Genomic DNA, 23470 nt, shown 5'->3' with positions numbered 1-23470 from the left:
CATAATGTTAGTTTAGTCATAAATCATTTTTGCTGCTGAATAATAAAATTATAATTTTCTTCACATAAGAGAGGATTTTTTATTTAATTAAATATTTATTCTTTTAACATGGCTTATTAACTTTTTTATATATGCATTTTTTTTAAATAAAAATGTCCTAAATTAGTAGCAATACAAGTGCTTAAAAAAGTTAATTGAATTCTCAACTCTACCGGTAAATTATTTAATTCCTAAAACGAAGCTCTCGACCTTTTGTTTGGGCATATTAAAACCATACATTACCAACACAAATAAATTTGTAGGTGTGCATGACAGTTTCAGGAAACATGCAATAATATCCAGTTTAAATGGGTTGTGCTTTTGTTTGCCTTTGCTCCCCTTGTTCCAATTATTTGCCGTTATCTTGGATCGGTGTATATATCCCCATTATTAGCTTGGGAGCTCACGTGCGGACGGTAATTCACTCCGGCAGGTTGCCACCTGGGCGATTCGACCTTGCCACCACCCACCACCCCCTTTGTGCGTGCGTGTGTGTGTGTTTGTATCTTATTGTTATGGTTATTATTATTTAAATTCCTTTGTGGGGCTGTGGAGCATTATTACCGGCTTCACGACTGTCTTGACTAAAGTCGACATCCTGCCAACGTGCTTAGCATAAGATACGCAAATGCGCAAGGACCTCATACTCCTCGCCCATTCTTACCCAAAACCACCCCATTTTAGATTTTCCCATAACCAAAACCGAGATTTTCCCATCGTCCTGTTGGCAATTATCCGACAGGACCCGGCCAAATTGAATTGCAAGTGGCCGTCTTAAGTGCTCGTTATCATTTTCCAAACTGCGTCGTCTGGCTAGTAAACTTTGCCTATTATGGCGGCCGGTGGTAATTGCGGTGCAAAATCTGAAAATCAATGCAAATCCAGGACGCCTGAAAAATTTTCTGTAAATTATTCGCACACTAAAAGCACATTTCGGTTTTTCTCATCATCATTTATTTTGCACAATCGTTGAATTTATTTATATTAGTTTCCATTACGTATTTGCTAAAGACTATACAATATTAAAGCTAAGCTAGATCTAAATAAATTAAGGTTTATTTGGTTTAGGAAAAGGGGATACTAAATCGTTGTCTTTATTTTGAATTATTGGGGATTTATTTATCTTTCCGTTAAGGGAGTTTTTACAAGAATTAAATGAAATTTAGTTAAAAAGTTATTAAGAAAAATATAAAAAATAAGCTTAAAAAAAAATGGTGATTTATTTGGTTATGATTGCATCATTTTTTACATGCTTTTATTTTTTATCATTGCAAATTTATTTATCTCTCTTTAATAGTCTTTTTTATAAGAATACAATTAAATGTGGGTTAAAAGTTATAAAGGAAAATATAACAAAATAAATAATTGCGTTATAATTGGATCTGTTTTTGATCCACCCAATAACCCAACTATACAATTACTTAGGATCCCCTTTCCTGGACTCTTTGGTAATCTCAATTGAAATCTAAATTTCATATCTTTGGTATTCTTTTATGCTTTGCATACTTGCTAAATTTTAAATATTTACAGAACTCTTAGATGTATTTACACAATAGAGGGGGGATTACATTTTATTCAGAGGGCCGTTGGAGCAGTAAAAATAATTCTTTTGTGAACACCTGAAAATGTCTTTTTCTTTTGTTGAGTTTATTATTGTTGCAGTTGCTGTTAAATTGAGCTACTTGAGTTTTTCTTTCTTGTTTTGGGTGACTAAATAATGCTGGCAAACTTTTGAGCTGACTGAACTTTGAGCGGCGTTTTGAAAACTTTCTGACAAGTTGACAGATTGCTTGGCCTTCTTATTTTTTTTTCCAGAGAGACCCAAAAGAAACTCAGTTTCCGGAAAAGTGAGGGGGAAATCGAAAAGTTCGGAAAACCCAAATCAGCCAAAGAAAAGGAAAATCATTCATCAAGTTCGGCTGAAAAATGCGCTGTAAAGGATATTTAATTAAAGGCAGCCAAAGTTTACGCTAATAAATAAAACTTTGGCCAAAGGCCAGTGGAAAGTGAAACGATATTGGGTTCGAAAAAGTTTCGATGACTAATTTAGTGCGAAATTGATACAAATTCAATTGATTGAACAAGGCAAAAATGAAAGGCGAAAATATATTAACTTCTCAGTCTAAGAAACTTTTTATAATTTTTTCAGCCTGATCGCTGGCAAAACTAACTGTCTTACGAGCTATATCAACGAGTAAAGTTTTTGGAGGAGTAGTAGAGAAATAAAGAAAGGAAACACTTAACGCTTATCACAAAGTAACGCAACGCTTGGAGCGCTTAGTTTATGCCTTCTGTACAGCTTAATATATAGTAGTTACAGCTGCGATCAAAATATTAGCACTGGTTTTAAGAAATTACATATTTTCAAAGCATATTATAAAATTTATAATTATAACTAAATTATTTTAGTTCAAAGTAACTATCAACTTTTTATAAGAATAATTTTTACAACAGATTCGATTTTTAAAAACCCAGATATATATTTCTTTGGTAGGAATTTTCAATAAGTTTAACTAATTTTAAAAAAAAACTATAAAATAAATATTTTTTAACACAATTGTTTAAGAAATTTGAATTTTTGAAGCATAAAAAATATGTTTGTGTACACATTTCGTTAGCAAAGTTCTAACCATCCTTTCCGTTTTATTTAATTTTAAGAGATTCTTAACTCTGTACAAATTTTCAAAATCAGTTTACTGTAACTATTATTTTGACCACAGCTGTTTGCTAAGCCCTATACTTTTCGCCTATTCTTATTTACAAGTCTAGTGGACTAGAGTAACCCCGTTTAACCCTTTGACCCACTCCCTCTTCGTTTTCACCCGGCGTCGGGACAGTCTCAAAATCCGGAGGAGACATGTCCCAGTTTCTTGCTATCCGGCAGCGTCCAGTCGTAACCAATGGAGGTATTATTATTCGTGGTTGAATTTGTGGTCGAAGCAGATCTCTGCATTTCGCGGGCGGGAAAGTAGACCACCGGTCCCGGGGATGGAGCCCTATTCCGTTTGATCTTGACGAGACCTGGTGACCCCGACACCTGGGTGAGGCGTACATTGTTCAGGGAATTATTGCCAACGCCACCACCTGGACCTCCCACTCCACCTCCTGGTCCTCCAGTGGCCACCAGATAGGTGGTGGTGGTGCTCCGCTGGGTGCCGTGCCTCGAGAAGCGGCCGGAGGATCGGTGGTTCAGCGTCCCATCGCCGTTGTTCGATATGGAGCTCTCGTAGTGGATAAGATCCGGTTGGTCACGACTCAGGCGTCGCTTGAAAAAAATGAGTAAAAAAATGCGCTTGAATTTCTCCCCAAAAATAATATAGATCAGGAAATTAACACTGCTATTGATCGTAATCAACAGATTCGATATCTTGGTGATCTTGTGATCGATGGTGCTGTAGAAGGCCTCTGAAATATTGAGCACGAGGGGTAGAAAGTTCAGCATAAAGAAAACTATCACCACGCACAGCAGCATGGTGGCCAAACCAATTTCCCGCTTTTCCGATCGGGATAATCTCTGCCGTTCTCTATTTGCTCTCTTCACCTGTCTGTATATCAAACAATTTAGAATGGCCAAGGTGAGAAAGGGTATTATATAGTTCACGATCAGGTAGCACCAGTGTATGTATATATTTATGTAGGCCTCCGATCTCCTCAATCTCGAGGGTCTCACGCAGTGGAGTATTACATCCTTACCCGGTTCGGGATAGGTTACAGTAAGGACCTCCCAAAAACGCGGCATATTATAGGCCAGGGAGAAGCAGACACATACTATAAAGTATATCTTTGCTCGACCGTAAGTACAGAGGGCCCTCGCTTTAAGCGGATGACAAACGGCCACATATCTCTCGAGTGTCACTGTAAAAGTCATATATATACTCGCTGTCTGGGCAATCATGCCAATGGGAAATACCGCTGGCGATATAAAGGGATACACATAGTTGTAGTAGCCAAAGAGGTGACCCGTATATGGATATATAGAGGGTATTCCGAATAACAGTATAGAGGTGATGATGAGAACAGTATCGCAACGTGCTAGGCCAGTGAGTAAATAGTTTATACTCGATCTCATCTGGGGTCTCGATAGTATAATCATGGATATAATATTTCCCAGGATGCCCAACACTCCAACGATATTTATGAGCACGCCACACACCCAGAATTCTATGCGATTATTTTCCAGCGAAGGATTATAAACATCCTCGCAGATGCGCGTCCAATTGGGATCGGGATCCAGACCCAAATCCTCGTAGTGGGGATATTGCAGATCCGTTTGCACCTCCGAGTGGTTATGCAGGTTGGTTTGCGAGTAATTATGGTTTATAGGGTACAGATCGTAGCGAACCGTTGGACCCTCGGTGGCCATCACGCTGGCCAGGAACTCATCCTCGCTGATGGCTCCCCCGTAATCGTAGTCGGTGGGCGGTGGTGGCATTACTCCCGGCGAGGGCAGCTCCAAGCGGAGCAGGAGCCGCGCTACCGCTGCTCCACTCATTGTGGAGTTCTCCTGGAGTCCAACTACTGGTTAGTCACCTCCCCGATCAGCAAGCCCAATCCTACTACTCGAATCGTGGGCGCAACATTTGGGCAGCTAAGGGGAAACTTTCGCCCGAACATCAATTCTGCGGCCACAGGTCGGGTACTTAATGTTCCACCTGCTTCTCTTTGGCTTTGGTCACGGGTCAGGGGTCACGAGCACCTGCTGACGAGGATGTCCTTTGTCCTGGCTGAAAGCCGGCGCCGTCGACACTTTAAGCTGCAAAATAGGAAATGAAAAATGGAAGGTCGTTTTAAACAAGCTTGCAAGTTGAGCACTGAGAAAAATATATGAGGAAATTTTTAAAAATATTTAAAACTTATATAAATATACCAGTATAAGCGTTTGGTATTTTTTATAATCTACAAATATTTAAAATTTTTTTGTTTTGTTACATTTAAGCCTTTTTTTCGCATCTTTCCATTTATAATTGTATTGAGTAAATATTATTTGTTGTCAAGAAAAATAATAAATAGGAATATTTAACAAATATTATCTGTTTAGAAAAATAAATATTATTAATTTTCTGATTTACCTAATTAAATTTCTATAAGAGATAATTATAATAATACATATAGTTTATTTTCAGTGTCCTTGAGCAAGGTAACTTAGGTTATATCGATTAACAACAAGAAGCTTTTCCCCCAGTTCCCCCAAACAAACTTATTGGTAGGCTGGGGAAATAAGTAAGATATATGTATGTTTCCCGGAGACCCAAAACATTTTCGGTGCGCATTATAAATGCCTTTGGTGTCAATTGCTGGCCTCTTGTTCTTCCTCTTGTTTAAAAGGAAGCCTAATTGATGCCTCCTGCTTTCACAGGTAAATTTGTAACAATTAGTTCTATAATTAGAACAAGGTTATTACGTTTCAAAATGATTCGCCCATTTGTTATCCCCTTGGCCTCGTCAGAAGTTTAATATTCTGGAAATTAACTATTCCAAGATGTCGAAGGAAAGGGCGTGTTAGAAGCTTCCTAAGGAATATCTTATTACATTTCGATGAAAGGGAATTTCGGAGAGAGCGTGGGGAATGCAAAATCTAAACGAAAATTTAATCAGAATTGTGGCACTTAGATTTGCTATTTAATCAAGAATGAATATTGACAAATAACACAGGTACACAGCAAAAAATTTCCACGAACCATTTCTAGTTTTCCATGATTATTAGGTGCTCCTGAGTAAAAGTCCCATACAAACTTATGTCCCATCACCTACAGGTTCCGCGGTATAGCTAAGAATACAAAAATCCGATGTTTGCCGACATTTCGAATTATGTGGCCGATATAATTGGACTTACCTCTATTATTTTCGGTAGGACATACTCTCAATACATCACGGCATTCCTAAAAAATAGTCCCCATTGTGAACCATTGCCCATGTCTTTGGAATTCGACGCCAAAGGTGAAAATCCCAAAATTGTAGAGATTTTTCTGATGGAAAAACAATTCTGAGAATTAAATCTTGAATGGAACTAATTTTAACTATTCATTGTATCTATTGTTCATTGTATGCTTTAATTTCGGTTTAAAGCGTTTTCATGAGGACATTTTATTGGATTTCTTATACTAATAAAACCGTTTTTTCTATTTCTTTATCTACTCCTAAATGTTGTCAAATTTTAAAAAAGTCAAGGCATCCTACAGAATGAAAGTAAACATATACATTTCTCTATGTATGTTCAGTGAACGTATTTAGTTTCTTAGTTCTAGAGGTTGCCATGACTTATTCAAAATTTGACAACATTTAGGAGTAGATAATGAAATCAAAAAATCGGTTTTATTAGTATAAGAAATCCAATAAAATGTCCTAATGAAAACGCTTTAAACCGAAATTAAAGCATACAATGAACAATAGATACAATGAATAGTTAAAATTACTTCCATTCAAGATTTAATCCTCAGAATTGTTTTTACATCAGAAAAATCTCTACAATTTTGGGATTTTCACCTTTGGCGTCGAATTCCAAAGACATGGGCAATGGTTCACAATGGGGACTATTTTTTAGGAATGCCGTGATGTATTGAGAGTATGTCCTACCGAAAATAATAAAGGTTAGTCCAATTATATAAGCCACGTAATTCAAAATGTCGGTAAACATCGGTTTTTTGTATTATTAGCTATACCGCGGAACCTGTAGGTGATGGAAAATAATTTTGTATGGGACTTTTACTCAGAAGCACCCACATATCATAGAAAACTTGAAATGGTTCGTGGAAATTTCACAAAGTTTAATTTTGTGTTCCTGTGTAAAAAAACAAGTTTCAGAATAAATATAAATAATATTATATTTTTACCATAATTTTTTAGGAATACCAAATTTTTATCATCACTTGGATACTGCAAAAAAATCACCCCGTTTATTTATATTTTCTTATCTGCTCTACTGATCATATATAAATTATCTGCCCATCCATATAATCAAGTTTTTGCTATCAGTGTGTCAATCTTGATAGCATGTAAGTTCAACTAAATATATAGTAGAGCAACCACAACCCGTAATCTCCATTATAAAGACTAACCAAAACTAACAGCAAATTAGTTGGAAACATTTTGCTGTCCCCAAAAAGGATTCGCCCCTAATTGCCATTGAAATTGGTTTTTGTGCTGAATAGAATATACAGTATAGTGTTGTAGTTCCGATTTCTATTGGCCATTATCCCCTAATGAAGGTCCTGTGTTTGTCACACTCTAATGATTTAATTCACTTTATTTGTTCTCACCCGTTATCGTCGAATTGGGTGGCAACAAGTGTGGCCACTAAATCATTTAAGGGTTCTCCGGTTCTCGGTTTCTCGCACTAAATATGTCGTTGCCACGTGTAAATATCACGAATTCTCACACCGCCGCCGCGCCCATTGAATGTCACATTTTTGACACATCAATCAAGCTTAAGTGGCCAAAAACCAAAAACGAACGAAACCACACAAACACATTCACAATCCATTTGACCAACAAACAAAGACACAGATACAAAAAGAATGGGGCCAAAATGCGAGCAGCGACTGATAGCTCGTCGCATTTGTAACTAGATGGGTACTGGCAAAAATAAATAGTAGATATGGTAGATAAAAAAGGGAATGTTGGGAAGAAAGCAACATTCGAAAATATAAAAAATTAGAAATATAACAATACTAAAATTTGGTGATTTAGATTCCTTTCACCTAAAAAAAATTATATAAAAATGGCTCTAAGTCATTTTGGACCAAAATAAAAAAATTTGATATTTTAACTAGGCTTTTTTAATTTACAAACAAAATATAACTCGTTTAACAATTTAATTAACTTATTCGTAAAATGCTGAGATACTAAGATTTTTAACCAGCATTAAATTTTCACACAAAAGAACACATTTTTATGTATGTAAATTGATTTCCGCAAACTGTGTATGTTTTATTGGGGTTGAGAGTTAAAATAACTTTACAAGATTTCAGTTTTGCGATGATTTAAACAGCTTACAGCAAGCGTGATATTCGAGCAACTGAATTTGAGATAAGATAAAACGGCCAGCTGCCTGAGAAACTATAGATAAAATTAGAGAGCTCTTATAAATGTTTATACACTGTGACTTTTAACGAGATATGATATAAAGAGATTGGAAAAGCCATAAGAAATTTAATTGGCGTAAATTTGACTTTTATTAATGAAGTAAAATATTTATATGGCGGCTGTTGATTTTATAAATATTTTCATAAGTTTTTTTTGATATTTTAATTATGTAGGTATTCTATAAATTTTGATATTTTTAAAATTTTTATTAATTGTATATTTTTTCCAATATTTTTATTAAATTTTACTAAATTTTTTATTTTAATTTTATTTTTATATTTTGTGTTTTCCTTCAGTGATCATAAGCAGGACATCTGTGTGACTTATTCCCCTGATTGTGTAATGAAATCAATATATATTCCCATGTCGAATGCGATTGTGAATCAATGCTGACGTAATTTATGGCCAGGTTAGTGAAACAAAGAGTGCGGCAATTTGCAATTTGCAGTTGTTGATTATATGATACATGTAATTGTGGCCGGGGGTGTATATTTGTGCGATGTTTGCGGTTTTGCTCCGTTAACCAGGGGATGCAAAAAGGGGCAGAGGGCGCATGTTACACACATGGCCGGGTCTCACGCTGCGTATGCGTGATATTTGGTGAGTTTTGCATTTGTTATCTGTGCAGCGGCAGCAGGAGGAGCATTTTGATTAACTGCGAGTGTCCGGTGCAGTTGTTTTGCATGTTAAGTGGTCGGCGATTTGCGGTCATTGGACTGCTGCAGGTGTCGTTGAGCATCGTTGAACCAAACCTGCGACCCTGGGGGACCCTTTCTAATGCGATTATCTCAATTAGAGGCGAGAATGGAAGTGCTTTCGGTTCGGGACCTTCGCTCCAACTGTCCGAGCAATTATAAGGGCAATTATCTTTAATGCCTGTATCCCTTTTTGCCACTCTTGACGGCCTGCACGTGTCCGGTTTTAGCTGCTTTAGTTGCTCGGCCACCGTGTGACTCACACATTTACTTTTTACGGCCCTGACATTGGTAAATCGCCCACACGACCAGTTCCGAAATTGCTTTTTCCCAGCCTGGCCTGGCCAAAAAAAACACTCGATCCTAGCCAGCAATTTTTCCCCACAGCTGGCTTTATTGCGGCAGTTCTGGTATTCGGAATACCCCACCCCTTCCTTTTTGTCGCGCGGTAGAAAAAAATATGAGAAAACAGAGGCTTTTCGGTTTCACTGCCTTTTGGTCTTTGTTACTTTGGCAGGCGTTTTTTTCACTCGGCTTTTGTTGTTTCACATGTTCTGGGGAAAAACAACAACAAACATCAAAGACGAGGATGATGAGTGTCCTTTTGAATGTCCTTTCCATATTTTTTTTGAGTGCCTTATTAGGCGGAAAATTATAAACTTAGACTGTTGAATATAAAACAATATATTTAATTTTAAATGTAATTAATTCCAATGATTGTACAGATAAAATATTTTGAAAAATATTACAAAACATTAAACTAAACAATTTGCTGTGTTTCAAAATATTAAAAAATATATTTCAGTCAGAAAGAATTAAATTCATATTTAGAATTATTAGAAAACATTAACTAAATTTTTTGCTGTTCCCAAAAATATGTTGAAAACCTTCAAAAATATATTCTATTGTGGCGAAAAATCAGAGTCAATAAATCAAAATTAAACAATTAAAATACTTTAAAAAATATTAGAAAACGTAAATCTAAATTTGATTTTCCCAAAATTCTCTTGAAAAACCTCAACAATTTGTTCTATTGCGTCAAAAAATCCGAGCGTGGTAAAATTCCCATATTTCTAACTTAAACTGAAATTCCCAAAAACCATTAAACAATCTTCTTTGGGGCAAACCGTTTTTTACAGCTTTCTGAATGACTGAATGAACCATAAATACAGCTCGGATTATGCGGCTTAACCACTAAAAGCTGACTGAAATCTACATGCAAGCCAGCCGGAAAACTTTAAGCTTTTAAACTCTTTCGCGAAAAAAATGGGAATGGTCATGAGTTGTGTGAACTTTGGCTGAGCCACACAATTTTCCCAGTTAAGGTATAAACGATATTTCGCTTTTTTTCCCGCCCTCCGTATAAATACTTTATGAATAAAGTGCTGGCGAATGCACCCCGTAGTGCTAATTGCACTTTCAAGTGCCGAAGCAATTAAACTGAATGTGGATAATTAAATGGAATTTTATTTACAGCCGTGTGTGTTTGTTATGGCCAAATCAATGCCAGGATAATTAGAACCGACACGTCGCATCCTTTCACTTTCACTTTTCATGCTGAAAAGCGACAAATAGTTTCAATTAATGTTTCATTCTGTGAACGACATTAAGCTTAATTATTCAGAAAGCAATTTGCATGTGGAATGCTTCTTCGCCATTCATTCTCCTTTTTGTTTTCCCATTTTCTCTAGCCTTTCTTTGTGTGTGGATTTCCATGAGTGAGTGCAGTTTGGTTGTTAGTGTGGAAAATCCATGTTTAGTTTGGGCGCCGGATTGTCTGGATTGTGTCATTTTCATTTGGCTGGGATTTTTGGCATGTGCCGAGTGGATTTGTTTTCCTTATTTAAGTGGGAATATATAGAAAAAATTCTCGAGTGGGTGGAAACGGATATGAACATCCTATTGGTCGCTGAACAGGTGGTAACTATTAATTGGGGGCATAATAAATTACTGCCATTAATATTTAGGAGAAGTCTTTCATTGAGAAAATCAAAGGTACTTAGTAACAAATAATGTTAGAAAAATTCGAATAAGGATTTGTTAGTATTTGGTAATATATATATAAATTATAAAAATATCAGAAGGCTATAATATTCTCTTTAAAATTTAGAAATAAGTGAAAAGATTTAAATTTTAGTTTTGAAAACGTAAAAATAAACTCTTAGCTTGTCCTAAAAGTAAATACCTATTTAATTAGTCAAAGAAAAATAGTCAAAGTATATTTATACAATATACACTCATTTTGGTAACAATATAACTTGAAAAAACCCCACAAGAACCCCTATAAATCCGCACTCTTGCAAGACCATATATCATTCGACACGCCTGGCATTTTTCCTGAATTTATTTAATTAAGCAGCTTAAGTATATTAACTTATGTTTGCCTTCTTCCACTTTTCCATTGTGATTCCATGTGCCTGCGGAATTCGTTTTACTTATAGACACATATAGCATTGGATTTAGTGTTTCGTGAACGCAAAATTTATAGAATAGAGAGTGGTGGTGCTCTGCTTAGCCGCATATGTTGAGCATATAAAGCCAAATAAAAAATAAAACATATAAAAGTCAAAGAATCTGGTTTGTGCGGCATGAAATGAAAACACACCAAATAATAATTATTATATTTCGCAGCGAAAGAGAGAGAAAAGCGAGCTCTTTGCGATTTATTTTTAGTTGACAGTTTCAAGGCTTTTGCTCTCGACACTCACGGCAGACTCGGAAAACCAAAGGAAAAGCGCTAAGAAATAAAGAAAATGCGACTTTTGGCCGAAAGGCGAGGGATGGCTGTGAATGTCCAGCCTGTCCTTTGCCCCCGCTATCATTTGCATATTTCTGTTGCAATTTCGGTTTTAATGAGCATCCTGCGGAGGAGGTCTTCCCAGGAGTCCAAAAGGCATTCGTCGTCCCAGGTTCACTAATTGTCGAAATTCGCACAATTTGATTGCTCAATGACCAGGTGAATTTTCTGCATTTTCTCCGTAGAGCAACTGATTTATGCCCCAACGCGCTCAGTTCATTGTTACTCTTTTGATACTGAAAAAAATGCAACCTTTAATTTTTAAATTTTAAAATGTTTTGCATGTTTTTCTTACACTTAACTAACAAAAATTATTTTAATTATTTAACAAATGTAAATTATTTTTATATTTTTAATTTTTAAAATTTTTTACTTATTTTATTAATTTTAATGCATTTTAATAAATACTCTCCTCTCTTTGACGAGTATTTAAAAAACTGTTGTTATGTTTTTAATATATTTTTTTTTAGTAAGAAAATGATGTTTATTACCGTGTAATCTCCCATTTTTCTATTTAATGGCTCACGCTGTTGTTTTCCTGAATGGCTGCGTTTAGGGTAAATAATCGCTGCATTGTTGCCTGCGAAGTACCTCACGTGGTATACTTAATCATTGCGACATTAAGTAGCAGCGAAGGGGAAAAAGGAAAGGCTCAAGATCTATTTGCCTGCAGCATTTAACCCAAGGCCACAAAAAATCCATTTTACCCCTGAGTCTGAGTTTTTCAGTCTGAGTTCTTCACCCGCAAGCTTCTCTTTGTTTACTTTTTCTGCCAGCTCGTGTATAAATAAATTTGCAGCATTTAGTTAATTAATATGCAGTTTGTGGATAAGAGAAATGCATGTGAATAAATTTGAATGGCAGCACCTGGATGAAAATATACATATAAAAGACAGCAAAAAGATGTGGCATGTAAATTTACTTTATGAGCTCCCTCTTATTTATTTAAGGCCAAGAAACTCGGGTGAAAAGTTTTTAATTCGCATTCTTGAAGTACTTCTCACTGTAATCTTTCTATCATCTCTTATTAGGTTTCTGCTTTTAATTAAAATGTAAATCTTCTTGCTTTACCTGTCCAAAAATAACGGCAGACAAAGTTTGGCAAAGCAAAATAGTATTAAAGTAGTTTAGTACGACAATTAAAGCCCCAAGCTAACTTACTCAATTTAATGCTAGCTCAAATAAAATTCAGTTTTATTTATTTATTGGCTACCTTGTTTACAAATTAAGTATGGTTTATTGAATAACAAGAAATTTGTATTCTTTGAAGGAAAAATGTCTTTGACAGTTAGGTTTTTCCTTCGGAGAAAATGTAGCCTTTTTCCTTTCAATTTACTTTTGTTAAAATTAATAAAAAAAAATCTAATCTCAAGAAAAAATTCCAGCAATGTGAAATCAAATTAAATATAAGTTGCAGTACCCAAGAAGCAGTTTCCCTTTTTCCAGCATTGTTATCAAATTTGATAGAATTCGATAAGTGGCTGTATTACATCTTGTACTGTTTGTTCCCCTTTACGCAATAAAGAACTCTTTTCAATATGTTTTTCTTTAGAATTCGCATGTCATAATAAAAACCAGAAGAAACTGAGGAAGCCACTTTCAATGAAAACTTTTATGCAAATATCGAATATGTTGAAGCGATTGCATCTCACGGATAACCCGTCAGCGGCAGAAGGAGTCCTTCTCCATCGCCATTTCCCCCAGACAATAAAAAATAAAAAGCCTTTGTGGAATATTTTCCTTTTCGACAAGCCGCCACATGAGTGGTTCCCACACACAGCAATAAATTAATCTTTTTAATATTCAACATGCTGCGGCTTATCGACATGAAAATCATGAGGATTTTCCCCAACACCCAAGGATGCTAATAAAAAAAGCCACTTGACATTTTGCTTTCTTAAGGCAAAACGCATGCTTTATGACACACGTTTTCCGTCTTTTGTTTTTGTTTCCTTTGGCAGTTGTTTTAATAGGCTTATTAAGAGTTATTTGCTTACCTTGGGAATTTAATTTACAACAAGATATTCGCATATTCCCATTTGCATATCTTGGCGGCGAGAATGTCAACAATCAATGCCAAGGGACTGTCGGCGCGCTGGGGTTAATTAAATTGGAATGGAATGATCAACGATTCGATTTTCTGAGAGTTCTTTGGCTTCCTCGATTTTTCAGGGGAGATAATTTTCACGTTTTGCCTCTGGGGAGCTTTTTATCGATGCTGCTCACTCACTCATCGCCGGAATATATTTAATATATTTATAAATATATTTTCACTTTATTATATATGTATACTACAGGAGGTATTATTTAAACACTTTCTCCGTTTGGATGATTTGTATAAACAAAACTTGGTTTTTATTTATTTATTTTTCGTTTGAATATCGGTGCACTCTCACTTTCTCACGCTCTCCCGTGCGTATGAGTGATATTTTTAAATCAAATATTTCGAAATACGTTTTCCGAACGCTTTTTGCGAGGCGAACGCGTTGAAAGCTGTCTGCCAACTGTGCCGCCGAATTTTCCGCTTAGTTTTTCCGGCTTTTCCGCCGCCAGCAACATTGTTGCGGGAAAACAGTGGGCATGCGCCGGCGGAAATGTTGCTTCTTTTCCGGGGCATTTTCATTCATAAAGGAAAATTGGCGTCGTCATTACTGCAAGTTGTGCATGTTGCTGCAACATTGCAATAACCATTGCAACGCAGTGAAAGTGACTGTCTGTCTGTCGGTCTATTTATAAGGCAGCCAAATGTCGTAAGGCGAACAATCAAGTTTTATGCCCCTCTATAATGACCACTGTTTGTGTTTGTTTGTGTGTTTCTGTGTTTGTGCAATTGAGGAACGCCTAGACACCCGTATGCTCGTCTATTTCCCAATACCACCGCCGGAAATGCACCACAAAACTCACAAATGGGTGGAGGGGTCTGGCCTGGGATAAGTGAAATTTACTCGCTGCGTGGGTGGAAAGCGCTCGAGGAAATTAATTTAATGTTTATTGTTTGGGCAGCCAAAGACCAGAGACCGACGAGCATTGTTTTTCCAGCGGAAGTGGGCGAAGGATGAGCCAAGTGCTTTTCGCAAGTGCCAAGTGTCCAAATATAGCAAAGTTTTTTTTGCCAGCGGTCACAAGTCATTAGACGGTTTTAATTGCACCGATGGGAATAGTTACTTGGCACAATATTCGAAAGTTCTGACATGAAGCTTGACTAGAAAATAACAAATTTAAAATAAAAAAAAATGGTATAGGAGTTTTTTGGTGATTTTCGTAAATTTAAAATATAATAGTTGTTTAAGTAAATGCTTTGAACCTTTTTTAATAAAGTTTTTAATATTTATAATTTTATAAAATTTAGTTATTTGATGGTGATGCTTAGATTTTTATTTATTCATCAAAAATTTGACTTAAAGTTTTAAATTAATTTAATTTATTTTGTTATATGGATTAAATCTTCTTATAAATATTTTATTATTTACAGTTCATTCAGATTTTTCATATTTATCAACTCTTTGTTGTGAAGTTTTGAGTTGAAATTTCCTTTCGATTTATTCCTTGTTGTTATGTAGGGAATGTGCCCTTTGAAGACCTATTGAACTCTAACATTTCCTTCAATGACATTTTGAAATTTTCTATCTTATGATTGATAATATCAGCTGGCACAAATGCGTTTATCCAGCTTGACAATAAATTGTCATCCCACACTTATTGTATTTTTCTTTTCTAAGGTTTCTGCTGTTAAAATCTTGGCAATGCTTACTGAAAAAGTACTAAATTAAATTGTACTTTATTGTATTGTAATATTTCTTTGAATATATCTTGTACATTAATTTTTTGACTTATTTCGGGGGGAAACCCTCAAACTTGATCCGTTGGTGGCATGTGCCTGAGTTTTTAAGCTTTTTTCTTGTCTCTTCGTCAGTTGAAAAGCCATAGAAAAGGCGGCGAAACTTGCAAAGCTCAGTTCAGAGACAACGCGGCGGATTACGGCTCGCTGATTTATTTTCCCTTTGGGTTTTTCCTTTTCCCGCTCCTTCACCTGTCAGTGCGATGGCTTTCCTTTGGCCTCCCGACAGTCGGAATATATATTTTTAATATTTTCATTTCCCAATAAGACGGCTGCCTGGCTGTCTGACAGATGATGTTTCCTTCCTTTTCCACCCCAAAAAAAAAGACAACAATTTCGAAAGTAAGAAAGTGAAACTGGGTTCTGAGTGGGTGGCCATGCCAATCAATGGCATGACGCGCCAAAGAGTTTTCATTTATTTGCCTCGCTTTTTTGACACTTTAACCGCCCGACGATATAAAAGTTTTCTAATAGAATCGCCACTGACCAGCGGAACGTAACCTTTTTCGGGCGGGGGACTTTTCAGATTAATCACCCCGACATTTCCACTTGGCTTAACCTTTATGACCCCCGACCCACTGCGATACTCACTTGACTCGCACAATTACACAACAAATCCGGCGACCAAAGCGACCGCCCACTGCCAACCGATTTATTGGCAGCAAGTGGTCAGCAAAATAATAAAAAGGGGAAAAGGAAACTTCATGCGGATTCAGCGGCAGATTTACGGACGTAACACGCACTCAAAGGAGGGACTTTAATATTTTAGGCAGCAAAAAATACAGAGAAATATAGTCATAAAAATATTCAGATGAAAAAATAATTATAAAAAATATTAAGAGATGTAATGTCTGGTAATTTCTACTAAAATATTTTCTTAGAGTAAAAAAAAATTAAACTATCATTAAATTGGTTTTGCTACCCTCTGTCAAACTGTTTTTTGGCTTTTCCCAGAATGCTGAAAGGAATGAAACTAGGACTATTAATAATACGTCTTTATTATAGAAGACGATTTAATTTTCTATGAGAAGGTTTAAAGTGCTCCGCTATAAGATAAGCAGTGATTGCAGATTCTATAAACATTCTATAAAGGATGGAAAAAACTTTTTTAAAATTTATTTATTATTTATTTTTTTATCAAAAGCAAAAAAATGTTTTACAAATTTACTTAATAAATATTAAAGTTGAAAAGTGAATGAAATTATTATTTAAAATACGAAGCATATAATTTTTAAAGTGTATTATTTAAACTTCCGGCCTAGTTTGCACTTCCTCCGCCAGAAGTTTTCTTGAAATGAGAACAGGAAGAGGGGAGAACTGACTTCAGCGTAAAATTCACATAATTTCATTTTGGACTTCGGTTGCGGAATTGCATTCCGAGATGCAGATGTTGAGTGTCTGGCTCTTTGCTTATTTGCCTTCTTTTTTAGGCCAAGAAAATAGAAGCTCTTGAAAATGTCGACACTTGGCGACAGCTCGTGCCAGATTCAAATTGGCTTATACTGTATTTTCCACTTGCGATGCATTTTTCAGGACCTGAGAACGGAGAACAGAGCACAGACGTCCAGGTGCCATAGCCATGTGCCGCCCAAGATGGATAACTGGATAACTCACGATGGCTTCTGACAGGTGGAAATTGATTTGAAATTGACTTGCAGTCATAAACTAAAATAAATTGCTATGAAAGATAAAATAGATTGAGACCGGCAACAAAAAAGAACACCTATAGTAGACTGGATTTATTTGAAAATAATTTATAAAATAAAATAAAAAAGAATTTTCATCAAATTAAATTCTGCATGTTATGAAAATATAAACTAAATATTTTCTAAAATATTTCCAGTTAAGAATGTCAACAAATAAAAAGAAATGGATTATGTATTAATTTAAATTCTGCTTAGTATAAAAATTTGCATTCTACTTATAACCTAAGGAATATAACACAAATACACTTAATAAAGCTAACATTATTCATCATAATTTTATAATTATGAGTTATATTTAGTTTCCAAATACAATACCTTAGATATATTGCCCTTTTAAAGTGAGCAAAAATGTAAATTAACCAAGTGTAACTAAGTCCTTCCCAATGCACTTAAATTTCCTTCTACTTGACATTTACATAAACTAAAGAGTAGTCTCTGCTAAGCGGTTTACCTTTGACCTCCTGGGAAAAGGATCCAACGCCACACCCTCTTTTGATTGAACACCACGTTCAACTAGGTTCTTCTCAATTGACTCTTTTTTTTATGAATATTCCGAGCCTTGCCAAGTGCTCCATCATAAGTCGTGGTTCTCGAGGGGGAAAGGATTCATGACTCATCCAATCCGCAGTGACCTTTCTGCATGGCTGCTCCTCCACTTGAAAACTCCCAGTAATAAATTCGAATCGAAATCAAATACAATAAAAACTTGTCTCGGCAAAAAATAATGAGTAAAAAATGAAAAACCATCTGTCTGAAATGCTGCTTGCCCATAATTAAATGTAAATGTCTGTTCTTATAATATATGTATACTATATACGTGCAATAAAGTGCCGACAATCATAAACAATAACACAGCAAATAAATAACGCATTTGCTGTTATAAATTCTCCATGCGAGTCCATGTCCTTTTCTTTTCTTTTTTTCCCTTGTGCTACTGCAAATGGCGGCCATTTGCATAAATGAGGGACTAAGGAGCAGCTACGTCATTGTTTGCAGTGCGTCTGAAAAGTTTTCGCCCACCTCCTACAAGGATGGGGAACCGAAATACAGAAGCTCCCATTTTAGTTTTATCTCAACGACGCCATCGCATCGCTCCAGCTCCAGACATTAGCACTAATATGCATAAATATGTCTGTGCTGTGCAGAGGTAGGTATATGTATAATTTTTATGTTTATTACATCCCCCAGGCGATTTTGAATACTTGTTATACAAGCGTCGACAACTTGAAGTTACCCTGTTGGCTTTAGGTTGTATTATTGCTTTACAGATGATTGTCAGGCTAAGCGCCTTAATTTGCTTAATTTTTAGAAAATTAGTTAAATTGAATTTAATTTATTTTAGTATTATTATTAAATTAGATTACATTAGTTTTAGTTGTGAGATCTATGGGTACCACAATATTTACTAAGTAACTAATTAATTAAATACAAATTTTATATTTATAATATTTCTTTATTTTATTTCTAACTATTTCTAATTAAAAATGTTATTATACTAATTAAAACTTATTTTATTAAATGTTTACAACAGATACTCTATCACTACCCCTTGATTTTTCCAGGTAAGCCCGCCATGAGTGGCTCGTGGCCATTCGAATGGCGAAACGGCGCTTGACCCAGAAATAACCCCGGATTGACCTCTTCGCTGATGGCCAGCTGGTGCCGCACGCGCCGCTCTTATCAACTGGCAATGGCAAATGGCAGTTTTATGATATGGCCCGCGCTTATCAACCTGGCTGCATTGTGGCGATGCGACCTTTGGCGACTAATCAAGAGGAGCTTACTACCTTGTTTTGTGGGCGAATCCTTTGGGATTTCAGCAGAAGCAGCCTCTTCAGGCGGAAGCGGATGTGGCTCAGTTTACCCGGCTAACAGCGTGTCCTTTGACGGCCACCCAGTTGGCCATAAATCAGCTACAAGTTTTGACGGAAATTCAAGACATCACAGAGAGTCGCGCAGCGGGAAAGCCACAAGCTCAAAAGGGTTTCCTCTGAAGGGAGGTGGAAAAAGGACTAAAATGAGCTGGGAAACTTAAGCTGCATCCCTGTGGATGCTAGGGAAAATGTATACGGAATTTATTTTTACGGAACTGCAATTACCAGAAGTGCCCCATAACAATTACAACGTTGGCTAGTTTAAGGAGCTGCCTCGAAAATGTTTTTGCAGGAATTTTACTTGGCTCATTTAAGAGCAGTGCTAAAATTTAAGTCATTTATAAAAAGCTTAGTGAATTGTTTTCAATTTTTTTAAAATTGTTGCAAAAGGTTATGCAAATGAAAAGGATATTATTATTATAATTAAATCCTAAATATTTATCGGATATAAAGTATTTTCTAAATTAAGTGAACCAGTTAAAATAAAAATCAACAAAAATCTAAAGAAATTTAAAAAAAAATATATAAAAATTGCTTAAAAAATTATCAATAAATATTGAAAATGAATTATTAAGTTTTATAGATTTATTTTTCTTAATCCAAATAAATGATAGAAAAAATCCGATTACGAGTGTAACCAGTGCGAATAAAAAATCAATAATTCATAAAGCTTTAGTAATCCCAAAAAATATGCGCATAAATAAATAAATAAATTTCAAGTGCCGAGTTGCAGGCCGAGTTCAAGCGAGAAGTTAACCCTGTGACCACATGGTTTTTTCCTTTTGTTTTTCCCCAGTTTTATTTACCTTTGTCTGGAACAACTGTGCGTGTGTGTGGACTGTGATTTAACCGGAACAATATATAGTTCACCAGCAGGAGCGAAGCCCTATTTCGAGCAATCCGAACAATCAGCGCCTACATAGAGAAATTTTCCGAGTCACCCAGTGGGAGGCTTTTCTGCTTTTCTGGCTTCGAATTTTTGGCCTTCCGCCACGAGTTGGCAGTAGGAAAAATGGCAAACGGATGTTGTGCGCAACGAGCCGAGTCATGACATTTGCATAACAAATTCTATTTAACCCCCGCTTGATTTCCCCTCTCAAAAACATGGAAACATGTTTATTTTAGATCATTTCATTCTATTCCACCCGCATTCAGAACGCTCCATCATAATTATGTGTCACAAATACCGAGAACTCAGCCATTCGCTCTTCATTATTCAATCATTTGCGATGCCCTTTGGGGGCCGGGATTGAGGTGAGGAGTCAATGGGAAAGGAACGGCCTGCCAACAGTGGGTGGAAATATCTTGTCAATCGTAAATTAGAATAATTTTAGGCAATGCGAAACATGTGAATTCCATCAAACAGATGATAAATGGTATAAAATGAAACATTTTGAGAAATGTGTCAAAAAATTTACAGAATCAAATTCTTTGGAAAGGTCTTTAAAATTTTTTTAGAAAAATTTAAAGGTATAATTTTTAATGACCTAAAATTAAACGAATCATGCAACAGAAATAATTTTAAGAAAAATAATAAATAAGGAATTAGAAATTATTCCAAATACAGTTAAAAAATTTATTAATAAATGTTATTGGTAGTTAAACAAATTTTTTATAGAATAAAATAAAAGAATCAAATGACAAAAAATTAAAACCTTTTTAAAAATTTTAACAAATTCCGTTATACCTCTTAACAATGTCTCAAGTATCAAGTAAAACACTGAGAAACCAAATGACTTACGGGTTTGCCTCCTAACCGAATAATTCAACATAATTTGTCAGCCGAGCGAGTTTAGGACTTTGAAGTCGCCGGCCGCCTGGCATATGAGAATTCAACTAAGTCGGCTGTAATTTGTTTATTTCCTGGAGGTGATACAATCGCAGCTGGATTGGTTGTGTGTGTGGTGCGTTTAAAAAGCCCCTCGGCTTCAGGTGTTTACGAGCGGGCCCTCCTGTCGTATACGTGACGGGATTGGTGGTTTTTCCACCCTGCTTATTCGTTGGAAAAGCCTTTCGCCCCGGCAGCCACACTTTAATTCAATTAGCTGCAAAAAAGGGTGGCACACGTGCGGTTTTTGACAAGGGTCACGGGATTAGGTGACAGTTTTGCTGGCCATTTTTAAGCAACATTCAGGGAACATTAGCTAATCCTCGCGTAGGACAGTCGATTCCTCGGGTTTTTCGGTGAAATCGCAACGCAAATCGGCGACCTTGGCCAGAATTTCGGTTTTAAGCTCCTCAAAGGGGCGGAGCAGTCGCACGGGAACCCCATTATCGCGACCTTGAAAAAGGGTTTCACCGCTGAAATCCACAAATCCATACTTTCGGGCACCCAACAAGGTGGCCAACAGCTTGTCGGATATATCGTTGTAAAGCTCGAAAAGTGGCCCAAAAGCAAGCACTTTAAGACCACCTTTTGAATCATCTTGACCCGATTTCTGTATAGTTTCGCATAGCTGAAGGATCTCCTCGAGAGCTCGAACATTGGCCTGCAGGGATCTCTGCTCGGAGAGACTTCCTGAAGGAGCTCGACCATATTCCGCCTGCGCGAAACTCCTCTTGGGCATCTCACTCACATTGTAATGGGCAAAGGGGTTTATCATCATCCAGTTTTTATGATCTTCAGCTTGCTGGTTGAAAAGCGTGATGCGTGAGGAGACCGACGAGTCCTGGGGGGAATTTATAATGAAACTCAAAAGGTAATTTACCTGCTGACCACCCACTCACCTCGTTTGCAGCCATTTTAAATTAAGCCGGAATTTTGATTGGTTGTTTGCCGAAAATATTAGTCGATATCTGACGAGAGCCAAGCCTACTGCTGTGTGTCCAGCTGGGGCACAAACAATTTAGCCAGGTGTCAAATATGTGGCCCACTTGGTTATTATGTTGCAAAGTGATACTATTATTTATAAATTAAAGATAAATTAACTTAAAAATATGTATTTTCATGTATCTTAATGATACATATATTTAAATTAAATCTTAATTTACTTTACAAATATTATCATACTTATTTTAAAAATATATTTCAATTTTAAATTTATTAAAAAAATATTTACTTCTCAATTTTGGAATGGCAACAAAAATATATATTTTAATTTTCAAATGCATTAATAATTTTATTATAGCAAATATACTTAGTGTATATTATTTTTATAACTATTTCAAAAAATCCCTCCTCATAGCTAGTTAAATTTTTTGCTAAAATATAAATACAAACTTATAATTTATGAAATCATCAGCTATTTTAAGCGCAAATCCCCCCTTTTAATGCGCCCAATCGACCCCTTAATGATTCTCGGTGCCACATGGATGCAAGCACACGCATCTCATTAGAGAGCTGTTGAATCCCAAGCCGCGTCAAAGCCGCCGCATCAGGATTCAGATTCAGGCGCGAGTTTGCCCAGGGATAATCAATCAAAGTGTCGCTTAAAATAACATCCCCATCCGCATTCACAGCCACATCCACCCACTTGGTAAATTTTAGTGCGGCTTTAAGCCAACTCCACAGGCAGTGGCAGCCATGTGGCAAATGCGGCGGAAACAGCTCGCAAACTAGCTCCATAAATTTAAGCCTCGAATGGCGCGCAAGTCGCCGGAAGTATTTGGAGCTCAGTGCAGCCGGAAATACAAAACAAATTTCCCAGAGACAGAAAAAGCGAGTGTTAAAGAAAAAAAAGGGATTTGTGGGAAGGGGAGAGGAGGGCCGGCGAAGAAATTAATGAAACAAAACGAGGAATTGAAAGCCAGAAGATAATGAAAGTCTGTCTGGAAAATTACACAAGTCGAGAGCTAAATATGCTTTAGATACCAGAAAATACTAGAAATTCCAGAAAGTATTTTAAAGGAAATATTATATAATTTGTCCATAGAACAAAGGTTATTCGTATTTTCAAAAAAAAAAACTTTCGATAAATAAAAACAGTTTAGAAAATTACGCAAGTCGAGAGTTTAATATGCTATGAATGCCTTAAAATACCAGAAATACCTGAAAGTATCTAAATATTTTTGTCATTCAATTAAATCTTGTACCCATTTTCTAATCTTAAATTTTGAGCAGCTTTTCAAGTGTCAAGCTTAAGATTTCCATTAGTTAAAGCCAGCTTAATGGCAGCCCCGCGTCAAACCAATAAAATCTATAATATCCAGCCCCTCGGGAGCCTCCAATTAAATGCTGTCACACAATCTCTGCCAATCCAATTATTTTTGTTTCCGAGGGCACGGAACCAATAGTTCCACCGAATGAGCATTAAGTTAAATCACGCTTTAAGCGAGGACTTTATTCGAAGGGTATCAAAACTGTATTCCGGCGGTTTTGCTCTTACAGTTTCCTTTCGAAATGGGGAGAATGAAAAAGAGGGGCAGATACGAGAGAGAACTTAGAAACAAAACAGACAAATGGCAAAATGGCGCCACTTCCACATCCGTTAAGCAATAAA

At 36.2% G+C, this 23470-nt stretch overlaps 2 protein-coding genes and 1 long non-coding RNA gene across 3 annotated transcripts; all 3 read right to left on the bottom strand.

Moving 5' to 3' along the window:
- Window positions 1-1266: 1266 nt before the first annotated feature.
- On the bottom strand, window positions 1267-14103 carry FMRFaR (FMRFamide Receptor). The gene is made up of 2 exons (XM_017145454.3): window positions 13611-14103; window positions 1267-4792 (listed from the first exon to the last, which is right to left on the bottom strand). Exon 2 carries the CDS (start codon window positions 4529-4531, stop codon window positions 2879-2881), a length of 1653 nt encoding a protein of 550 aa, XP_017000943.2. The 5' UTR covers window positions 4532-4792; window positions 13611-14103; the 3' UTR covers window positions 1267-2878.
- Window positions 14104-16555: 2452 nt separating this feature from the next.
- Window positions 16556-17905, bottom strand: LOC138913120 (uncharacterized). Its single transcript, XR_011418719.1, has 2 exons — window positions 17609-17905; window positions 16556-17129 (listed from the first exon to the last, which is right to left on the bottom strand). It is a non-coding gene; the product is annotated as an uncharacterized lncRNA (long non-coding RNA).
- Window positions 17906-20872: 2967 nt separating this feature from the next.
- LOC108059910 (actin-binding Rho-activating protein) lies at window positions 20873-21914 on the bottom strand. Its single transcript, XM_017145372.3, has 2 exons — window positions 21759-21914; window positions 20873-21700 (listed from the first exon to the last, which is right to left on the bottom strand). The coding sequence occupies exons 1-2, from the start codon at window positions 21771-21773 to the stop codon at window positions 21176-21178; spliced, it is 540 nt and encodes a 179-aa protein (XP_017000861.2). The 5' UTR covers window positions 21774-21914; the 3' UTR covers window positions 20873-21175.
- Between the last annotated feature and the right edge of the window lie 1556 nt (window positions 21915-23470).

This window comes from Drosophila takahashii, chromosome 3L, assembly GCF_030179915.1.
Source record: "Drosophila takahashii strain IR98-3 E-12201 chromosome 3L, DtakHiC1v2, whole genome shotgun sequence".
Lineage (NCBI taxonomy): Eukaryota > Metazoa > Arthropoda > Insecta > Diptera > Drosophilidae > Drosophila > Drosophila takahashii.
The sequence above is the reverse complement of the archived record's forward strand: the minus strand, read 5'-3'. Positions and strand labels throughout refer to the sequence as shown.